The sequence below is a fragment of the Tinamus guttatus genome, unplaced genomic scaffold (genome assembly GCF_059628265.1).
Source record: "Tinamus guttatus ecotype Peru unplaced genomic scaffold, ASM5962826v1 Tinamus_guttatus_pri_ptg000327l, whole genome shotgun sequence".
Taxonomy (NCBI): Eukaryota; Metazoa; Chordata; class Aves; order Tinamiformes; family Tinamidae; genus Tinamus; species Tinamus guttatus.
In genome coordinates this window covers 4,974,631-4,997,062 of record NW_028288861.1, presented here as the reverse complement: position 1 = coordinate 4,997,062, position 22,432 = coordinate 4,974,631, and the positions used below count along the sequence as shown (strand labels likewise).

Sequence of the window (22,432 nt, the reverse complement as noted above, 5' to 3'; positions counted from 1 at the left end):
CAAAAAAAAAAGTAAGCTCAGGTACTCTGTTTTAAAGCAAAATTAATCCAGTCTGGGAAATTGTGGACAATATTATGTAAGCTTACATTTTGTGTATGTCCAACCAGAAATGCAAATCCAGAAATGCCTAAGCTAAAGAATTCTTCGCAAACAAAAAATAAGTTTTGAAGTGGACATGAACCTTACATTTCTGGGTGATCAGACTCAGGATTTTGGTCCAAACGTACCTCTGACACCTGAGACACTTGTGGACTGATACTTCCTTTAATTTGCTTCAATGCGGATAGACATTAATTGAGGACACATGACAGTTTCTTACGAAATTATCATCAAATACGCAGATACTGAGTAAGTCATCATTAAAACCATAATTCTAGCATTTCTGTGGGGATGAGCTGCTTCAAATGCAAACAAAGTTCTTAAAATTGCTGAATGTAGCTACTATACCTCCTTTGTCTCCTCAGAAAACGCTTGCAGAATATCGGTCTGCCTGGTGTAGTTTCCATTGGTGTCTTGCAGTCCCTGGAGAATTCGCTCTCTCAGAACCAGAACAGAGACACGCAGCTGGTGCCACAGCAGTTGCACGGTGTGGATATCGACGATCACATTGACAGAGTAAGACAGAAGCTTCAGGGAAAACTCAGTCTCTAGAAGAGCATGAATTTGTTCAACATGATCAGATATATCTTCACAAATATCCTGTAATGAAAAAAGAAAGTAGGTATTTAGCTACAGGCACAGTCCTTCCATGGATCAGCTCTACTTGTCTTTTACTTTTATTAAATGCAGAATAGCTTTTAGAGAGGGGAGATAGTATAATTAATACATTGAGGGTTCTCTCTACTTTTTTTTATTTATGGCAATGCTACAACAACTGAAGCAGCAGCTGTCCTGTTTGGCAGGAGTGTTCAGTGAGTGCAGAGATAGCTTACAGCAAGGAAGGGTGGCACAACAGGATCACATACATCAGAAATAGAAAATTAACACTGTCAAGTGACATCCTAGAATACAGTAACAGTAAGAAACAAAGAGTTAAGATCACTGCAACCAGTCTTTTTTTTTTTTTTTGGTCCACTTAAATGAATCAAATCTGTACCACGATCAACAAAATTCTTTCGTACAAAATTATTTAATCTAGTTTCTATAGCCAAATAGGGCATATGTTTGGGGTAGACTCAATGCAGGCATTTCTGAGATCCATTTCTGGCTGCTGTGATGAGAGGTTTGTCATCTTCTGCTTAGTCGGTCTGGGGAGCCAACAACAAATGTAAGATGATGGGTGGAGAAAGAGAGAAAGGGAGAGCGCCTTGGAACAGTTACCAGCTTCTAAAGACAGGGTAAGCTGTCATGGAATGATAATCTCCAATTCTAACAGTTCATGCTCTAGAATTTCAACCTGTTGTGCATACAGTGCAATGTAGACTTCATCATATTTGTGAAAGAACACGGGAACACTTGAGCACACACTACTGCAAAGCCCAGAGTATACTTTCCTTCATCTGTAGCGTAAACTTAAAAGCAGATCACTACTGTACTTTAGTTACAACACTTATTCCCTTAGAAAAAAGTTTTTTTTTAAAAAAAAAAGTTTTCAATCTTTAAGTTGCTATAATTTCTTTAAGCAAATGGTAATAATTACATAATACCCAAAAATGAGATGAGCTTCATTCTGATTCTTTTAAAATTTGATTATCCAAATGACTATCATGAAACCTTATGTCTCTTTTGATTCTCTTTATGTTTTTGTACAGCAGAATAGCAACAGTAAAATAACAGGACATCTACTACACCTACTAAAGCTGAATCTTTCCAAATGTTTAAGTTATCAATATAGTATTTTTTTTTTCCTCAGTTCAGGTTTGACATTTTAAGTTTGAAATTCAATTTGGTAAAACCAAAATATTCAATATGTGGTTGGCAGGAGCATTTACAAATTAAGCCAAATTTAATTTAACCAAAATGAAATTTGAATATTAAAAAAAAATTTAAACGTAGTACAGCAGCCAGCACGATATTAGCCCTTGAGCAACTGTTATGCTTGAGTGCTGTCAGCAGTAACTTGTTTTAATGAAGCAGTGAAGGCTAAATGGAGGCCCCTGCAGGAGCCATGAAAGCCTCTGAAGGGACAGATGAGCACAAAAAACCTTGGGGTTTCAAGAAGCAGAGTCGCAGGGCTGCCTTGAGACAGAGGTCCCTTGTGAACCCCTTGCAGGTGCTGTCACCACCACAGCAGCAGCACCTCCTCGCCCGCGCGGGGCCTGCAGGGCCTGCCCGTGCTGCAGGGCCTGCCCATGCCGCGCGGTACTCGCTCACCACCAGGCAGGCCAACCACCGCGCTCGAATTCTACAGAAACACGCCCTGATTAAAGCTCAACCTCTCAGCAAGTCCTTTTCTGAGCTTTGGAGAAAGCTATCATTCATTTACCCATTTCTCAGCCTACAGGCAAGACTTTAGCACAGCTGTATTTAAACTCATGTGGATGAACTTCAGTATGTTTCAATTTACACTATCGGTTTTCATTATTTTCTAACTATCATGCACCTAGTTGCATTCCAAATTCAACTCCCCAAGGAATTGTCAGACAGTTTGTAAAACTGCAAGCTGTATGAAGAGATTATGATCAAGGAGCAAAAAGCTCCTGACAAGCACCAGATAATGTATTGAAAGTATCACCTAATGAATCTAGATGATAGTGTGAATTTCTGCATCTGTAATGAAAAAAAAAAAAAAAGTCATTTTTTTCAAGAGCTGCTCTTCAACTAGCTACCCATCTCACATGCAGCTTCTGAAGTGGAGAAACTTTCCCCAGTAATACATAAAACTGTCCCAAAAAGGAAAACCCAACATCACTGAAGTTTTGGGAGAAGCATGTATTTAAGTGAAAACAGTGAGTATCTGTTAATACTTACATTTTTGTTATCAGTTGCTGATTTTCCACATGCACAAAGAAAGTCTTTCAATTGCTTTAGACACAGCAGTGGCAAAATCCTTTATGTACTAACAAGATAGTTAACCACTCCTGACAGCTGTAGCAACATGGAGAGAACTTACGGACGACTTAGTCTATATGCAAGTAAAGGTCACATACTCTGAAAGGAGCCTATCTGACGCTCCCTGTAAAGCAGAGAGAGTCTTCAAATATAAGACTACTCTTACATACTGTCTCTTAGAAAGAAATGAAGTACCAGCTCTTTAAAGGAGTAACATTTTAGAAAGAATGTGCGACCAAAAACCAGGAGGATACTTAGCCAGGAAAGAGATCATGTAACCACGTCCCTACATACCCTTTCTTGCTATGTAAATTCTGATCTCCCTCCTTTTTGGGACTGTATAAACAGCTCACTCTCCTCCAGCCCTAGGACTGCATAGCATTAGATTTCTGTCATTGCAGTCTTTACCTTTGTGAGACAAAATGATGGAAAATTTCCTTTGTTTACGTGTCAGTTGACATGAAGTGCTTTGGGTTTTTTTTTTCCCCCACTCTCTTTTCACATTAGGTGAAAATCTGATCGAACTGCTCAGGAAGTCTGATTTAATCTGCAACAGGGCCAGGCATAGATTTAAGGGGATTTAGTTCTCCTATTATTAGCTCCAGTTGCTCGGTGTTCAGACGTCCTCAACAAACGGCTGCTGTGCATGCACAAGTGCCCCACGTCCAGGTGACACTGTCCCATGGCACACGCACTGGGCTGCCCACCTACATGCACACCGCAAGTCCGCAGAAACTTGGGGTCTGCTGAGTTTACCACGCACTTGCAGACCTTTAGCCATCTGCACCTGAGCATATATCACTCTTCTGGGTAATTCTTGAGATAAGTCATATAACTCATGTTTCTGTATCCCATATTACACACAGGAATAGACAGGTAAAAGCTAAAAACAGCCCTCTACCAAGGAGCAATGATTAGGAAGAAACTATGGTTTTCTCTATATGAGTTAACGTTACTTAGTCCTCAGCAGCACGACATCAATAAAGCTGCTGCCTGTTTAAGCTGTATCACTTGTGTTCTGTCTTTAGGATTCCCTGGCACAAAACAGGATCTTGATTGTAAATACCACCACACTGAATCCAAAGCTGGCTACACCACTTTCTTATTCTTACTACAGCCTTGATATCTATATTTGAATATAAATCAACAAAACAAAGAATTACATCTAGTACAGATTTGAATTTAAGATTTTATATTTTTTTTTAAAGGCAGAAATATGTCATTCCCTTCTGAGGAAATTCAAGGTCAACAACTGTCCTGCTAAAACTGCAAGAGGCAAGCTATTTCCAGTGTTTATTGAAGTCCTGTCTCTAAAAATGGTACTTTTGGACAGTGGAAATAATGATGGTAAGATTTTTTTTTTAGTACAAGAACTCCATCTTCCAAATATTTTTACCATAATTTACAAAAACTGCAGGGGGAAGACAAAACTTTAAAATAATTCCAACTATGGCAAGGAAACCCTAGCAAAAGATGATAGCCAAAGCAGCAACAAACAACAATTTTTAAAAAAAGTCTCTGCCTTAAGCACCTAGTATACAGAGTTTTGCAGTTAGAATATTCTGCTATAATATTTTAAATAGTAACAATATTTTGCATAGCAAAATACACTTTGATGCCTCCCCGTCTTACATCAAGTCATCTTCTCGAGCCTTATCTGAACAGAGCCACGACCTCATTCAACCATGACCCCACACCTGCTCCCTTGGCACCTGGTACCACTTACCACGGCATTTCTGACCTCCTCTCTCCTACCTCTCTGTAGTATTAGGCAGTGCAGTGACAGAAACCAAAACAAAACACACAATATATTGTCAGATGTCATTATTATTATCATTATTATTACTTAAGACTACATGGTTTATCTGATGGCAGCTCCATGTCAGCTGCAGAGCCTACAAAGAGCCTACAAATAATAGAAATTATTTCCCATTTTATCAGCATAAAATTTCATGTTGAGAACTTTCACAGCAGGCATTTTAGAAAGCCCCATTTCTGAAACAACCTTTTGTAACCATTTGTAACCTACTGGGCATTTCTGTTTACATGCTTTCACAGTTGGTGGTAAGGTAAAAGTTCAGCCATCTTCTCACGGGCCATCTTCTACTATGGACTATGGAATTTCTTAGGCTATAAGGCTTGTGCCCATTTGACTGCCAACTGCCCACTTCACTCAGCCTTCCAGACAGCTGATGCTGTAATTTGCAGCTGCTGAATCCATCAGCTAAGCTCACAGCCCTCTGTGTCAACTAAAATAGCCTGAACTGCAAGCATTGCTATAGACAAAGAAAATGAGCATAAACAAACCCTTAGAGTCAAGGGAAACTAAGCTTTAACGTTAAAAGAGCTATGCAAGAAAGTCTGCTAAGATCTATATGAAGTTGCAGAAAGATAAAAGGTTGCAATACATTGCTCCAGTTAACGTCAATGACAGAAGAACTAAACTGCAAGATTTCTCTTCTTTGATCTCTCAGTAAAACCTCTTTAGAAAAAACGTATTGCTACATATTCTTATGAGTACTGAACAAGCAAAAAAAAATCTATGATTTAAGAAAATGTCTATCCATTTGATATTTCCTTTAAAGTGCATTTTTATTCAATAGGAAGATTCAAATCAGAATGTAGAAATCTGTTTTGGGAAAAAAGCCTGAGGAAGAAATTTCAGATTTTTTCAGATCCTTTTTCCCAGGTACTTGAAAATTAGGGAGTCAAGTCAAGCAGTAGCACAAAAGAGAATACTTGCATTGCTTAACAAATATCTACAGGTCCTAGTAAAGTATGAAAAGCTATTAGCAAGTATTTGTCCTTTAAAAATAACATTTCTCAAACAGAAATACATTTCATCTTTCTCTGCATCTAGCAAATACCTGCAGAATGCAGATCTACCAAATAGTGTTATAATGCGATTTCTTTTTTTTTTTTTTTTTTTTTTCTTCTTCCCTGTTTTGGAATACTAACTTAGCAGAACCTTCAGAGAAGACACTTTACATTTTTTGTAAATGTCTTAAGTATAAGAGTGAAGCTGGAGGAAATAGCCACACACACACAATCCAGAACTTGACCAAACAAATACAACTGCAGTGGAAAGCTCTAGGCTCACTGCAAGTCATAAATTAGACAGTGAGCTGACAGGCTAGCACTGTAGCTCATATTGATGTGGCATTCAGGGAGCAGGGAAAATGGTTGCAAATTACTGGTGAAGAAGGCAAAGAGTAGTGGGATAACTGTTAACAGGAGCTTTATGATCACTGACCCTGCCTTTCCACTGAAAAAAACAAGAGCTTGAAGAAACACTGGTCCTCTAAGCTAGCTTCCCTCTCTCTTCCCTCATCATATTTACACATATTTACTAATAGTAACTCTATTTGCAGCATCACTCTTTTCTGAACATTATTCTCTTTTCCTGTTTGCCTTCTATTTTGATTGACTTTGATTTTGGGTGTCATCTCAGTAGATGTTTCTACCGTATTCTGTCATCTCAAGAATCAGTCGGTTATGTTCTTATATCTGCACACTTCAAATCTACAAACTAGGATGAACTAGATGTCAAATTATCAGTGCTGATAGATGGAGGCATTAATTAATAGTTTATGTGACCTGTTTTATTAGGATGCTCACTGTGGTTGAGCATCAGTCAGACAGGAAGAGCAGCAGGAAGGCAGGCAGGCAGAGATGCAATCACTCACTAAACACATCAGCTGGTTAAGCACTAAAATGTTAAGTGTGAAGCTCCTGTCCCAAGATGCCAGCAAACTGGCATTTGTTTTAGCATATGGGCCTTTGGTGGGGCCAAAGGATCAAAGACACTAAGAAAAAGCCAAAGGCTCCTCTGTCCAGAAGACAGGCAATCGCGGCTGGAAGCTATTCCAGCTTGCTTGCAGGACCAGAGCAGTGAACAAGACCATGCTGTACTTTCGCCATGGAAAAAGATAGCTGCAGAAAAGGCGGACTACTTTCAAATGCTTGTTTCCACCATTAAGTTTAATTGGTATTTTGGCTGAAAAAGACTTTATGTTCGTAACATTCATCAGAGGCTAGCCACCTAGGTAGGCTGGTCCACCTGCCAGGTCTCACAGAGCTGAAACACAACAACACTTTATTATAACACCTGGTAGGGGGTACAAAGGAAGAACCACAGAAAAGCTCTGGCAAGAAAGAGACACCCTTGAGAACTGTACTGAAAGAGCAGGACAAACAAAATTAGGACCAGTCATTTCTGGGGTATTTGTGGCATTGAAAAACTTGAATGAGATTTGAATATGGCAAATAACTAGAATAGTTTTTACATACAGGAGCATAGTTGCTATTGACCTGTACAAAACTTACAGCAGGTTTCAATTCTAGATACGGCTGACACTGCCAGCAAAAGAGAATAAAAACTGTATGAAAACCTTTTCCAGGAAGGAGCAGCAGAGAGAAAGTCTTTTTTTTAAAAAAATAGGCATTTTTAAAAGCTGTGCTCTTTGAGGTCTAATACTGATCATTTAATGTTGTCAAAAATAATGCAGCTTTATGCTACATTAAGTACCTTCATCATACATTATATGTTCACATTCGCTGAAATTGAAAGTAAAAACTTGTTAAAACATCCTTCAAGTACTTTATAGATTTTTTCATGCAACACAGCACTTCTCCTGCAAAAATGGAACAACTGTCTGTTGGTAGCTTGGCCAGGACTGGGTTGTTTTTGACCTTCTACAGAATAGTTATTTTAACAAGGAACCGTCTGCTACCATTTCATTCAAAATATACTAAAAAACAAGTGTAATAAATAATAATGTCAACCATAGGAAGAAACAGAAAAACACTCCTATCTTCATCGAATTTGACCAGAACCTTCACCACTTGATCATCCATATAAAATAAATCATCAGAATTCAAAACTAATGCACCAATAGTTCAGCAACCTTCCATTGAAACAATTATCCTTTTGAAAATGTTGACTTTTCAAAGCCTTCTGCAGCTAACCTATTATTAGAGAACTTGGCTGTGAATGCATCCAAATCTTCTCTCCCTGTTGTAATTTGAAGATTTGATAGTAGTCTTGACATTGAACAAGAAAATTCTTGAAAACTTCTGTGGGGACATATAATCTTTTTAGTTTGAGCAGTGGTTACTGATGAGCAGATCTCCTTTTACTGCTTATACAAAAGAGGAATATGTGTATTTATCTTAAAAGATTTTCCACTTTATAGACTTCTTGAGAAACATTCTTTTTCTTAAAGTCAATAGAATTAGTTAGAGCCTTCAATGGAGATCAGCTGTTTCTAAAGAGAAATTGCCAGTTCAGAAGAAAAATTTCTCTGAGATAAATCAGATTCATTCTTGAAATAATTTGGTTGCAATTACCGAAGTGTAACCTCACAGAAACAAGTATAAAGCATTTTAAGGCATCAATAAGCTATTGAAATGTAATACACCAAAATAAATAAATAAAAGCAATTGCAGTTTCACAAAGTAGATGAATTCCGTTCCTCTGCACAGACATGCAGCGCACAAGGGAAAAGTTCTAATCAAAACATTTTGACTTGCTAAACCAAAGAGCACTAATCTCATTCACTCTCTTTGACTAAGTCTTCCAGGCAAAAACAGCATTCAAGAAAGGATCGGGAAGATCTCTCCTGCTGCAGCAGACACACCACGCGGTGGCTGCGTTCTCCTTTCTTTACTGGAACAGGTGAGAAGCGGAGCCGTGTTGTTGCTGCCAAGCTTTCCACAATGAAAGCTGATAGCGCGGTAGGAAGCTTCCAGGCTAAGTGGCTCTCTTCTACTTCAATGCAGCTAAAGCACCAGGAATGTCTGTCACATGCTCCTGTATTTGAAATTATTTCCCATCAGCTGTCGAAGACAGCAAGAAGGATGGCAAGTTCTCATTCTTGTGTTTGGGCAGCCTTTGCTTTCCTGGCACTGCTGCTCCTTTTGTGTCAATCCACCAACACTTACAGAGATCACAGAGAATTTTTTTCCAGTTTAGAACCATCCAAAGGATGCCCTTACTGTATAGCCTGGATTGCATCCCACATGTTATGTTAGTGACCTTCCTGCCCTTTCTTTAAAGCTAGAAGTATCCAAGTCAGCCAGAGCACTCCCGCAGATGATCCCGTGGGTTAGTGATGTTTCAAAGCATTCCAGCCATACGCACGTGCTTCCAGCAGCCCCAGACGGGCACTTCCCCATGGACCCAGCGCGCCAGGAGGCCCCTTTCACACTGCCTACCTACCACTTGCTCTATTGCATGAGGCCGAGTTAGCACGGCCATCACTGCTAGTGAGTCCAACAAACACCGCAGCCAAGCTGCCACCTCCAGGAAGAACAACCTGGAAGTTTAGTAGAAGTATAACATACTTTCACATAGATTAAAAGCGACTCTTAAGTGAATGAAGAAATAAAAGAGCAAATTTTAGAAAACCAGAACCAAGAGATAAAGGTGAATCTCAAGAAATCTAAAATGTACAAGCTACCAATATTTTTATTCTGGTTTCACTTAATTTCTAAGAGTATATCAGACATAATTCCTAATTAGTGTGCAACGGGTAGTATGCGTCTTTAGTTGGCTTTTAGCAAACACTGAAATCCTTAAAATTAATATACAATACAGCATATGTAAACTATATGATTTAGCTGACCATTTCCAAATCTGTCATACAATAGGTGTCTTAATATAGATGGATATTTTAAAAGGGTTGTGTGGAGTACCTACTTTTCAAACAAAATCATGTCCATAACCTTCTTGATTTTCAAGAACACTGAGATCTACTTAACAGATCTCTACTACTGAGATCTGAGTAGTAGGACATGGTATAAACAGCAAGTGACCAAGACTCAGGTTTTATACTACTTCTGCAGTATTTACAAGCTTTAATCCTTAAAGTTTCTAGTGTAATGCAATCAAAACTGGCATACGTAATTGACGAAATTAATTCTTAATTAAATTGGTCTTAAGGAAATATCTATTAAAACTCAGTAAATTTAATAAGAGGAGCTTGTTCCGGCTGTTTATATGTGCCAGAGGTTAGTATTTTAACATTGTATTTAGAAACAAGTATTTTCTTTTAATATTAGACATGTTACTGATAGAAATACTTAAATAGACTGTAATTTTTATAAGTGTTACTAGGCATTAGAGCTGATATATAGCACATTTCAATGCAACAATTTTGAGAGGTCAAGTTATGGTCTGTCAGGACAGCTCTCAACAGTGTCAGCTTAGCTTTAGTAGAGAACTTTATAACATTGACAGGCTTATTGGCTTTAAGATATCAAAGTTGCTCGGGAAAGTACTCTTGGACTCTATATAGTTGAGTTGAAGTGGTTTGAAAGAAGCTGGAAATCAGCAGTGCTTATATAGAGAGGCAAATATATTTAATGCTGCTAACTGGAATAAGATTTATAAAACACTTCAATTTCAGTGCAATTTATATCTTAAAGCAAGCCACTGTGACCTATGCTTTTTGTTGAGAATTAAGTTTTTTGTTTTTTTATGGTAATAAATAAAACAATTTTAGCTATCAGCAGCCTTGCATATCTTTTTTGTATACATGTGTTGTTTCTTTTTTTCCCTAGGAATATGGAGATGAGTTACAAATTACCTTTTCATAGATCAGAGCTTTTGGTAAGGGGAGTAAGACTTACTTCTGTACAAGAACAATGAGAAAAAGAAAAGCTGTTCACATGCCTGGGCTTGTCAACTAACACTTCGCAATTCAATAGTCCAACTCGGCTGTGAGGAAGTGACTGGAACTAAGTGATTTCAAGCTTCAAATGAATATTTGTGTACTTTATTCACTTGTATATACTTGTATTTCCTGCAAAAAGTAGTTATTAACCATTTAGCTTTATTGTATCCTAAGCTTACACTAAGCCAAATCTTTCATCTCTCTCAGATAGTACTTATCACCAGAGATGCCACAGGATCCAAATACCATTGCAGTCTGCAGCGTAAACAGGGAAGAAGGTAAGGTTAGGAACTTAAATTGTTTCTGACAAGGAGGAGAAAAATCCTACAGGAAGCTTCTCTCCACTGTTTCGGTTCATCTCTTGCAGAAAGGAATATTTAAAGTTCTGTTGTAACTGAAAACAAAATGAAACAAGAAAATCATAATATGATAGTTTTAAAGAAACCATGTCAATAAGTTTTAGTGATTAGACCTTTTTCCCTTTTTTCTTTAAATTACCTTTTACTTGAAATAAGTTGGTTCATATATGGGACATAACCATTACCTGGCCAACCAAACTAGAACTAAATCCTACTCTTGCTAAGATTACTAGAGACCTTGCCTGGAGCTATCAGTGAGTTTCTGATTTTATGGAATCTGGAGGATCAGAAAGGAAAAAGAAAATGGAAAATCCAGAGACAGTATTACTGTTTGGGGGCTTTTAGAGCCTGATTTTGTATCCACTGATCTACTGTATGTAAGAATACTGTAGTGAAAGGTTATCACCTCTGGCACATCTTTCCCAGCTCACAACAGATGGGGCAAGCACGACCTGAGGCCACCTGCCAAGCCAGCTCATGCTGACACTGGGAGCACTGCTCTGGCATTTGGGACAAGCACCACAAGAGTGGCCTAGGTTACTCTTCGAGATCACCACATTTAAGAAAGAAATTCCCACAGTTCGGCAGATTACCTTGAAGTTATCATTAATGCTAGCCAGGTACTCAGAAAATTAAGGATTATATTTAATTTTATATCCTGGAATTCATCTACCTTTTTTTTTTTTTTTTAGTTTCCCAAACACACATTTTGCAAACCACCTTTTACACATACGTATAGAGAATACCCGTGCACAGATGCATTAAAGGACCCATGAATGCAGCGTCACCACAGCAGGTTTGGAGAGGGGAACATGTCAGGGCCCAGTGCTGGGCCTGAGGCGCTGCGAGCTGCACCAGCAGTGGGGCTGGACAGCTAATGTGGCCCAGCACTGCGTCACCATCCCCCCAGGGCATCCGCACAACACGCTCCGGAGCTCCAGCTGCAACAGGACTTGTCCCAGGACTGCCATTCCTGCATTTGCTAAGTGAGAAAGTATTTCTAAGCAGAAAAAGTTCCAAAACTGTGGCTATACGGAGAGTGCCTTGAAGAAACTGAATGCCATCTCAGCGTTACCAGCCTCAGTTCAGTCTTCATGAGGAACCATCCAAATCCTTCTTGGTTTTGAACACAAGCGTTGCACGTGCATAGAGCCAGGCTGCAAAAGCCCTCGCAGACTGCAGACACAGAGCCCAGCTGAAACCGACCTGCATCAAGCCCCCTTCTCCTGCCTCTCGCGAGACCCTGCCGAGCCAGAGGCAGTCCTATTTCCCCCTGATAAAGCAGCCTCGCTGCTTCCAGGTGGGAAATGACCCTGCAAAGCGGAACTTTTGTATGGTCATCTTTTGTATGGTTAATACAAAATACTTATGGATAAGGAGGAGCTGAATAACTCTAGTATGTTAAAGACAGGATTACCATGTAACAGTCTGGGAAGGAAAAGCAGTTGTAGCAGCTCATATATTCATGAAATCTGGGCTGGAACTGATACAAACCCCTACATTTCTAGGTGATCTGTTGCTTCTGTATTTTCAATACATTTTAACTTTAAAAAGCCTTTCTATACAGGTCATTTTCTACCAAAACAGCAATACCAGAAGTCTGTATAAAGATATATAAACAAATAAAAACTACAACCGATTCCTCTCTCTTGACAGGCCACCTATGGCTATCAGTTGATATTAGCTATTAGCTGACTCTGGCCTAGCTTTTCGTGAGTTTAAGTAAAAGGAATGTTGGTATATTTAAATAATCAATTTTTTACACTCTATAAAATATTCAAATCTTTTCCGAGACTTTCCAACACTTCATCAGAGTTTCATGGCACACTGTGTCACACTGAACCCAGAGGAACCTTAGTGAGCTGGAAAATGCTTGAGGTAGTATAGATAACAGCATATCTGTCAGATCTAATACGTATTTTCCCTCTGTCCTTTTTCTTATCGTACTAGCCTATTCAGTACCTTACCACCAGAAGTGTTAACTAAACACTAATGTATTGAATAGATTATTATGACCACTCTTACGAATTACAATAAAGTAGCTTCCAACAAGATGACATCCTAAAACCTGTACAAACTGCTTAGCCCCCTTAAAAGGCTGCGGGAAGCCAGAATTCTTAAGGAACACATCAATCCCTCCCTCCCAAATCTGATGCATGAACAGAAAGGATGGCAAAATTACTCGCAGTATTACCAAATACACCTTTCTCAAAACATGAACAGGTACCCTTTTGACTTGACTAAAATTCTCTAAGATTCTAAGATTTTGTCTCAGAGACCAGTATACCACAAAAACAAAGAAAAGCCTCCACCAGTATCCTGACTTTTAAGTGCCACATGTGATAGAGAAAGGCATATAGTATACCAGCCTACTATATCTCTAACTCATGCCAGCCAGCTGCACATAAAATGAAAAAAAGTGCTCAGGCAGGAAACTCACCTAAAGAATGTCACTGCAGATACGACAACAAATCAAATGCGAATGAAGTGGGGCTATAATATTTATATGACAGGCACCTGCATACCTGCAGCTGTAAACACATGTAGCAGAATATCCCATTGCTTGGTGCTTCTGAGCTTTAAGTGAAACTTATGAGTGGTATTTTTGGAGAAGACCATGGCATGGACTGCCATTATAGAGAACAGTCATTGCTTGCTTAGACAGCAAAGTTTAAACAAGAGCACTTGGCAACTCATGCATGGGCAGTTAAGCACCAAATTTAAAGACCTACTAGACAATGACAAGTTCCTACCCAAAAAGAGAGATAACTGCTACCATAATCTATGGCAGATTTCCCATTCTGTTGGCACCTATATAAACTATATACCAGCCAGCAACGTGTAACTGCTCATCCTCCTCCGGCTTCTACTCAAAGGAAGTCTGAAAGCTCTATCATCTTCATCCAATGCAGATCTCTGAAGAAACTCTCCCCGCCTAACCAAGAATTCCTGAACTTTTCCCTCTAGATATAATTTTAAAAGAACAGATGATTTTGCAGACAGAACAGCCACTTCGGAACAGTCTGAGCATATTCCTCAGGACACAGCACACAGGCAACTCTGAACTGAGAACAAAGCAAAAGGCCCTTTGGAAGTTTACCAGCTCACAGAATACTTTGAAAATGGTCACCTAAATAAACACAACTGCAGTAAGAACCAGCGTTCCTCACTGTGTCAAATTCAGTCCCTCTAGGAAGGGCTACATAATTTAATGAGGTATTGAAATCCAGCTATAACAATCAATCATATCATAACAAACAATCATATTTTCCATTACTTATTTTCAGCCTGTTGGTTTCCTAAGCCTTAACTGAACACATCTCTTCACAATATAGGTCAAAGTTTTAGCCAAAGTAATGTAATTATAATACAACAGTGTCTACTTCTAATTATACTATGACCTATAAAAAGTTAGCTGAGTAACATCTCAGGGCATACAGAAGACTGCGCATTAAGTTTCACCTATGCAAAAAACAATTATAATCTCCCTGTTACAGATGTGGACTGAGAGCTTTAATGATGACAAACATTTCAAACTATTTCAATTACTTGAACATAAGAATATGATGGCAGAAACTTTATGTTATGTATAACAGTGAATGAAAGAGCTTGAACAAGACTTGCTCAGTGTTCAGAAACCTACATTAAGAGCAACTTAGATTTACAGTGCACAGGAAATAGAATACATCTTTTCAAACCAGCGCATACATGTCACCCACTCCTAGTTTAATGGCTGAAAAATGAGCTGATTGAGAAGAATTCACCCTTACAGATACAGAAAATGTTTGCAGATACTAATAATTTATTGCTTTAGGGATTACAAATATTTTGTAAAGTATTTCCCTTTAGTAATGTCTTACCTTATTTATACTGAAGGAAGAGTTTTCAGGTATCAGGTTTGCAAAAGAATCAACTGTCCCATTTCCTTTCCTCAGTCAAAGCAGTTACACATAACCAGTAATCCAGGAAATAAAGGCCTTTTTAAAAGACAGAGGCAAGCCTTAGATGATTTGCGACCCAATCCATCTTCAACGTCGAGTCAACTGCTTTTGTTTTGCACGAAATACAGCAAATAACCTGCTGCCTCTGTGTTACTGTGCAGCTCAAGTTGGGGCCTGCCTGCCCTCTCCTTGCACGTTCTGAACTACAGTAGTGATTTCTCAGCATTCGGCTCTGCTGCGTGGCAGCTAACTGAAATTTCAGTCGACACTTGTAGACTTGCAATTAGCAAGGTTATTTTGAGCGCTGACCTAAGTTGCAGCAGAATGTCTATGGCCCTGTAACAGGAAGGCATCTAGTATAATATCGGTCACTTGGTAAGCCTGGAAAGCTGAGTGCAGAGAGAAGCGAGGCTCTGATTCGCAGAATATAAGTAAATATCTGACTCCTAACTTATTTTGATTCTAGCTTATAAGCTTCCATAGAAATGGAAAGATTTGCTGGGTTAATATTAGGAAGCTTACAATTTATTTTAGGACACGCTAGATCATATGCCTGGAACAACTGTATTAATAGAAGAAGTTCTGAGTACCCCACTGGAACGATTCACGCTTTACAGCGAGGAGAGAGTTGCATTTGTAATGGTCACATTTGTAAGAATGAGTTGGGAGCAGAGAATTACTTAAGAAGCTGAAATTTTTACAGCTGGACTTGAGCAGTGTCTTTTAGTTTTTCACCGTTATCTTGAAGAGGGCTCCCTCTTCTGTACGGGGCCTCCAAGGAGCCTATATTTACCCTGAATTCCTTTCAGATTCTCTGGCTGTCCAACTATTTCAGAGTCATGTCGAAAGGCTCAGTCATAGCTCCACACCCTCACTCGTTGTTCAGGCTCATTCCTCCCCCTCCTTCCTTTTTTTTTTCTGGTCATGGATCAGCTTTCCTGTTCCCACCCATTCCCATATCTCCAACAACAGCACATCTAACCTCACAGATGAGACCATGATAAACAGCTCCTCTGACTGTCCCAGATTAGGGTTGTAATAGTCAGCTGCCTCTTCTGAAAAAAAAAATCGACATTATTAACCAAATTCAGAATAGAGCCACTAAATTCTACAATAAAAAAGCACCCAACTCTGTAAATGTTACTTGCTTTACTTCCTTTACAATCCTAGTATATCAGTATTCAAGTTTAGACTAGCAAAGATCCAAATCGGTTCCTTTCCTCTTTCAAAATCTCAGAAGTGAACAAAAGTGTATTTTAATTTTTCATATGACAGTTAATACAACTGCAAATGGACATAGGATCATAGAATCACAGAATTGTTAAGGTTAGAAGGGGCTTCTAGAGATCATCTAGTCCAACCCCCCTGCACACGCAGGGTCACCTAGAGCACGTGGCACAGGACTGCGTCCAAGCGAGTTTGGAAGATCTCCAGAGAAGGAGACAGCCTATTCCAGAATTCTAACGACAAATAATTTTGGGAAGCTGAACAATATAGAAAAGTTGGGAAGGTGATTTTTTCAATTAATATCCACTTTATATTCATGCATCAGAACATTCCACAGGATGCTCAGACGTAAAGCCTTCTTACTCAGTGATGCTGGGCTACTGAGCTATATAATTCCTAGCATTCCTGCAGACACAGCAGAAAAACCCTATTTAATTTTGTACTTTTGGCACCATGGTTTGCCATCTGCACAGAAGTCAAGGAAGAACTGGCAACAGCAAATGAATTTTCCTTATTTCTTTTTTCATGGCTTTTCCAAGTTTCATGTTGAAACAAAAAAAAATAGAACAACTTGTGCCTGCAGAGCATACAAGCCATCTCAAGTAATATCCAAAGATCAGAAAAATAATCTCAAGTGATATTATATCTGCAGATAAATATATCTGTACTCTAGATTTCTGCCTGTCCTCTCCTGTAAAAAGTACTTTTTAATTGCCATAATATATGAACAGCACAAAAGATGAAGAGTTAAAAAGCATTCACATGCTCTTTGCCAGGTCTAGAATAATGAGAATGATTAATCACTAACTGCAGATCATAATTTCCATAAGTCACAGAGCTGTGGGGAGGGTAAATGCCTTTGGAAAAGAGATAACTGAAATGAAAGTTCACAGGAGTGGCAAGACACAGTCTCCTCATGGAGCACTCGATAAAACTTTTGCAGCAGAAATGAGTTACAACTCTAAATCTCCCTTTAGCTCCACATGGCAACTCAAAGAACATTTGAGGGACATCTCTTGTCTGAGGTTTTTGCCTACCTTAGGGGTAAAAAATTTCCTGGTGTTGAAGAAGGGTTTTATTAAGCTGAAATCAGACTCATCAGATGCAGTTTGGAAGTGTCATAATTTCTGCCACAGTCTCGTATACTGTGAGAGAATGATGGACAAAGAGTTCACATGCTTCACTGATGGAGAAAACATCTATTTAAGCTATTTCAAATATACAACAAAAAATAAATAAGCACTTCTAATTCTACTTGTTTTCCAGGCTGCTGATTTCATTTAATTGCTATTTGGTCATTCGCGTATCCTCCAAGTAACATTGGACTGGGCGGCAGCACTGTTGTCTCCCTCCCCCCGTTACTTGTAAACCAAAGATTTCAAATGTGTCCTTTACAGTTACTCCACCACCAGCTACTATGACTTTCATACCAAATAAATACACCAAAATTGTTCAGAAAAGCAGCTGTAAAAGCCTCCAGTCTACTTAGATGCCTTTAACCCACTTCTCACTTTACTAAGATGACTAAGCAGATAAGTCCGCCAAGCATTTACAGGGACAAACGTGTCAAATGCTCAGTTTAGCTATATTTTATGGAAACACAGTTCAATAGTTGGTGTCAATTTAACTTCTGAGGCCTGTCATCACCCACAAGTAACCAAGTAAGAGCAGAACCAGGTCAAGATGTGGTTTAGATTTTCCTGATTACATTTCAAAAGCTTGTTCCGAACTCTGTCAAAGCCCTTTGTAGTACTGAGAGGAACTGAGAAAACCAGAGGAAAGTGTGAGAAACTCCTGCAATGGGAAGAGGTTGGTTCTCTGCACCACAGGCACACTGCAGACAGTCGTGTGCACACACACGCACACACAAAGTGACCTCTTCTGAAAATACAGCGATAACACCATTTAAATAGTAATACTTATTTTAAAGGGGATAATAAAAGAAAAAAATACCTAGGAAAGCTTCATGCTACTACAAATCATAGAATCATAGAATGCTTAAGGTTGGAAGGGACCTCTAGAGATCATCTAGTCCAACCCCCCTGCACACGCAGGGTCACCTAGAGCACGTGGCACAGGACTGCGTCCAAGCGGGTTTGGAAGATCTCCAGAGAAGGAGACTCTGCAACCTCCCTGGGCAGCCTGTTCCAGGGCTCTGTCACCCTCACTGTTAAAATTTTTTTTCCTTAAGTTCCAATCACTTTGTAACTTTCTACACATCGTAAAAGCACAACGGATTTGCTCCCCGATTGTAATTTTGGAGGAGGGGAAAGAAACCTTAGACTGAAGCAGCATTTCCAGGTTTCACCACAGCTGCCAGGTGGAGATCCCAAAACTACAGCCCACAACATGCTACCTAGATCAATCTGATATGAAATGCTCTATCCAGATTAAAAACAAAAAGAGGAAAAGTATGTAACTATTATAAAAATCTGTAATTATTTCAGCTCAGTTTCAAATTATTTTTTCTTGATTCATAAATATCTTCCACAGGAAAATACTACTGCTGTTACATACCTAAATATATAAACAGACACATACATAGGATCCAAATAGGGTTACACCCTCTTCACAATACAGACTTTTTTCCTCAAGGTTAATTAAAAATCTTGTTTAATTAAAAGTTTTATCTAATATACACATAACAGTAGCATGCCACGAGGAAATGCTATGAATCACCAGAGCTTCCTCCATTCCTGGGCTCGGCCTGTCAACTGCTGAGAAAGTCCAAGTGAGGACCCGCCGCTCAGCGCTGACTGCGAGGCTCGATTCCTATCTGGCTAATAGCAGGAAATCCACTCCCTGCGGAGCACCAGGGAACTCCAAGCAGCAAATCTCTGCCCACTGCTTGTGCTGCAGCCCTGTATCTTCCTCCCAAACAGGACTGGCTGCTCCCGGCGGGAGCCAGAGCCAAGAAGGAAGGAGCACAGCTGGATGACAAGGGCAGGTACAGCCTGCTGAAGAGCAGGTGACCGACATGGACAACTGTCTCTATCAGTAAAACTATAGAGGGCATATGAAAATCCACGGTGAAACAGATGTGAGCAGAATAACACAGACAGCCTATCATTTTTGTCAACAAATATCACATGTCTCAACTAGGGCAACTAGACAATTCAACAGAGCTGGATGATTTAAGTGTAGTGTTTTTAAAGACCTTTGCTCCAAGTAGCTCAGTGCAATGGAAAAAGAGAAGATGCTAAGGAAAGCAATTCACACATAGAATTAATAAAATACACACTTTCCTTGAATAAGAATACTCTTAGAAAGGTTGGGTAACACGCAGAAATGCAATGCAGTGATGCTCACAACCTAAATGCTTATTCACAGGTGGACTTATAGACGCTAAGTAGATGGGTTTAGACTTTTAAATAATTAGTTATTTGATTTCTAAAAAAATAAGTTTCAGAAATCAGATAAGGATGGCTTCTCACTTCAAACCTGCATGGTCATTTTAACCATTTTCAGTACTGTACTTCTGTTTGGGGCTTAGTGTCTACATTTTTAACTATTTGCCTTAACTAGTCAGGCAAATACTTAATATTTAAAAACAAGACAAAAAAGTGTCTCTTTTTATAAGAAACAATGTAACTCTCCCATACAGTAAGCCTGATCTTCTACCATTTTAGCCAACTAAGTATAATATAAGCCACACTAGTTCAAAAGTTCCAGTTATACAGGTTCCTCCCCAGGAGAAAAAAAAAAAAAAAAAAAGTTTAAATCAAACTTTGCGAAGTTGGGGTACCCTTTGACAAGAAACATTTCCGAAACCCAGAGCAGACTCCCTGTGAAATCAGAGGTGGTTATATGTCACTGCAGGGTTTGTGTAAGTGACTCAGCATCCCTATAAAACAAGCAAATCCTTTTTTTAAAAAACAAAACAAAACAAAACACCTACAGCACTTGTTTTGCAGCCCTCTGTGCATCTGTGATCCTCAGGTGGGATTTGACAAGGGACAAAAGACTTCAGCTTTGGTTCAATATGATATTTACTGATTCAGTCAAGTGCACTTGTGCACTGAGATCATCATGGACATCTGCACAGGACTTGGGTTCTTATCATGTATCAAGGTGAAGGGCATGATACTACATGTCTCTGCATTTACAGCTATGCACCTGCATTTTTTAAGGTATCAAAATAAATGGTTTTATTTCATTTCAGTGAAATTCATTTCATGTCTCAATATCAGAGTGGACAAGCAATCTAACTCCATGAAATTTAAGTCAACTGCTAACAAAATTTAACAGCCTGGTAGTAGAGATGGCTTATATTTTGAAATTTTGTTCATAATTTCCTCTAAATCTTACCTAAACCTCCCTGTTGCTTTGATAAAAGAAACTATTAATTGGAATTAGATAGGTAAGAACAAAACAGAAATTCTATCATGATGGGTTTTGCAGCTTGAGTATTGCTATGGCTTAACCCCCCCGCCCCCCCCAAAAAAATAAAACAACTTTAAAAACAAATTCTTCCCTAGTGCTGGTCTGCTGGTCCTATTGAATGTATTTACTTAAATATCTTGGGGACAGGGGGGAGGGGGAGAAATACACCTGAGGCACAGAAAAATTTTATAGACATTAACATCTCCTTTTCATAAAAGCAATACCTGTGAAGGCTGCCTTTGCCATTTTCATTACCGGCCTTTAACTGAGTCTTTGAGAAACTCAATCACTTTTTACTGCATATCTACCCTACATCCCTTTGTCATAGCACACACTCCTCTTTCTGGCAGCAGGGGCTGAAGATTTAGTCCGTTTTTCCTTATATTTGCAAATCCTTTCAGAAAATAAAGAATTAAATTGGGTTGTTTGGAATGCATACATGCTGGCTTCCTATTTCTTCTAATAGGAGATTACACTACACTTTTCAAGCTTGGCATCCTATTAAAAATCCTCAATGTGTTATCATTATGAACTATGAGTTGACACATTCAGGCTTGTATTCTGGAATTGAAGGTTTCCAAGTAGAGTCAGGCTTCTCTGTTCTGCCATTTCGCAATGCTTTAGAAAAAGCAAAAGCTGAGTAAGGCTTCTGCAGAGAAATTCCATTTCTAAACTGCATTTTTATAATTTCATGGAGATTAAATAGCTAGACAAATGGCATTTTTAGCTCTTCCACTTAAGGATTCAATCATGCAAAACTCTAAACATGGTCTTTCCTAGGAAATGAAAGGCTGGTCAAAACTGGTTTTCCTTGTCTTGTACCAAGCGACTGTCACATTCCAGACATTTCTAGGCAATGGGATTACTTTTTTTTTTAATGGAAACAGCTGTTACATCCAATATTCATGACCTTTAAGTTTTCAATATCAAGTTATTCAGCTGTTCTTTCAGTTTGTCTGAGTTGCAGTGAAATGAAGCTGCACAAAAGACCAAACAGTTTTATTTCATAGATAAATGAATGCACATATCATCTCAAGGTAACAGACAGGAAACGGAGTTTAGGAGAAACATGATATACAAAAAAACTACTTTTATCACTGCTGCCGTGGAGTGTCAGCCCCTTATTCATCCCACTCTAGAAATCAGCACAGTATTTTGTTGCATAGCTCACAGTGCTTCTGACTAGGATTTGATGTGCACAGCTGTTTGCGTTGAGTGAATACTTTCTACAGGGCTTCCTGTAAGAAAAATCCCACTCAGATGTGGAGCATACATGTGCCAGCTCATACAATTAACCTCTTTTTGGGCCCCACATTCCCCCTATGCATTTTTCATTGCTTACATTTTGCAGTGAAGAAAATCATAAGCAGCTCTAAAAAGTTGATGCTGTTGCTACATTCGATGGCCAGGAACTTACGGTTAACAAAATCCGTTAAGGTCTACTTAAAGCATAAGGGCATTCTTGATGCTAGAATTTTATCATGCTAGATGTTTCCAGCATGTTACACATTGACAGCTGCCTGGGAAACAGTTGTCTCCCAGAAAACTTGTTTTTTTAGCAAGGCTTCCTCTAAAATACAAAAGCATATTTACATTTCACAATTTAATTCAGATAAAGCAGTAACAGAAATATGCTATTGAATAGAGAGATTCCTTGGGAATTTTCTGAAAGGTTGCGATGATAATGTTAGGGATGGCGCCTTCCTATTTCCAATTTGGCTACCAATATATTGTTGGCTTTTGTAAAAGTCACACTGTGCCCATCTGTTCTGCAATTATATCATGTATATACACCGAGAATGGTAATGTTAACTTACACTGTGCAAGTAACTTGAAAACAGCAGATAAAACCCCC

General features: G+C 38.9%; 1 protein-coding gene across 2 annotated transcripts in view; it reads right to left on the bottom strand.

Annotated features, from left to right (window-relative positions):
• AKAP6 (A-kinase anchoring protein 6) overlaps positions 1-22,432 on the bottom strand; it is a 203,735-nt gene that overhangs the window by 168,391 nt on the left and 12,912 nt on the right. For both annotated transcript variants that reach the window (XM_088529284.1, XM_088529285.1), the window contains exon 2: positions 448-699. In XM_088529284.1, the coding sequence (XP_088385410.1) occupies positions 448-699 (252 nt within the window). The remainder of the gene's footprint in view (positions 1-447; positions 700-22,432) is intronic.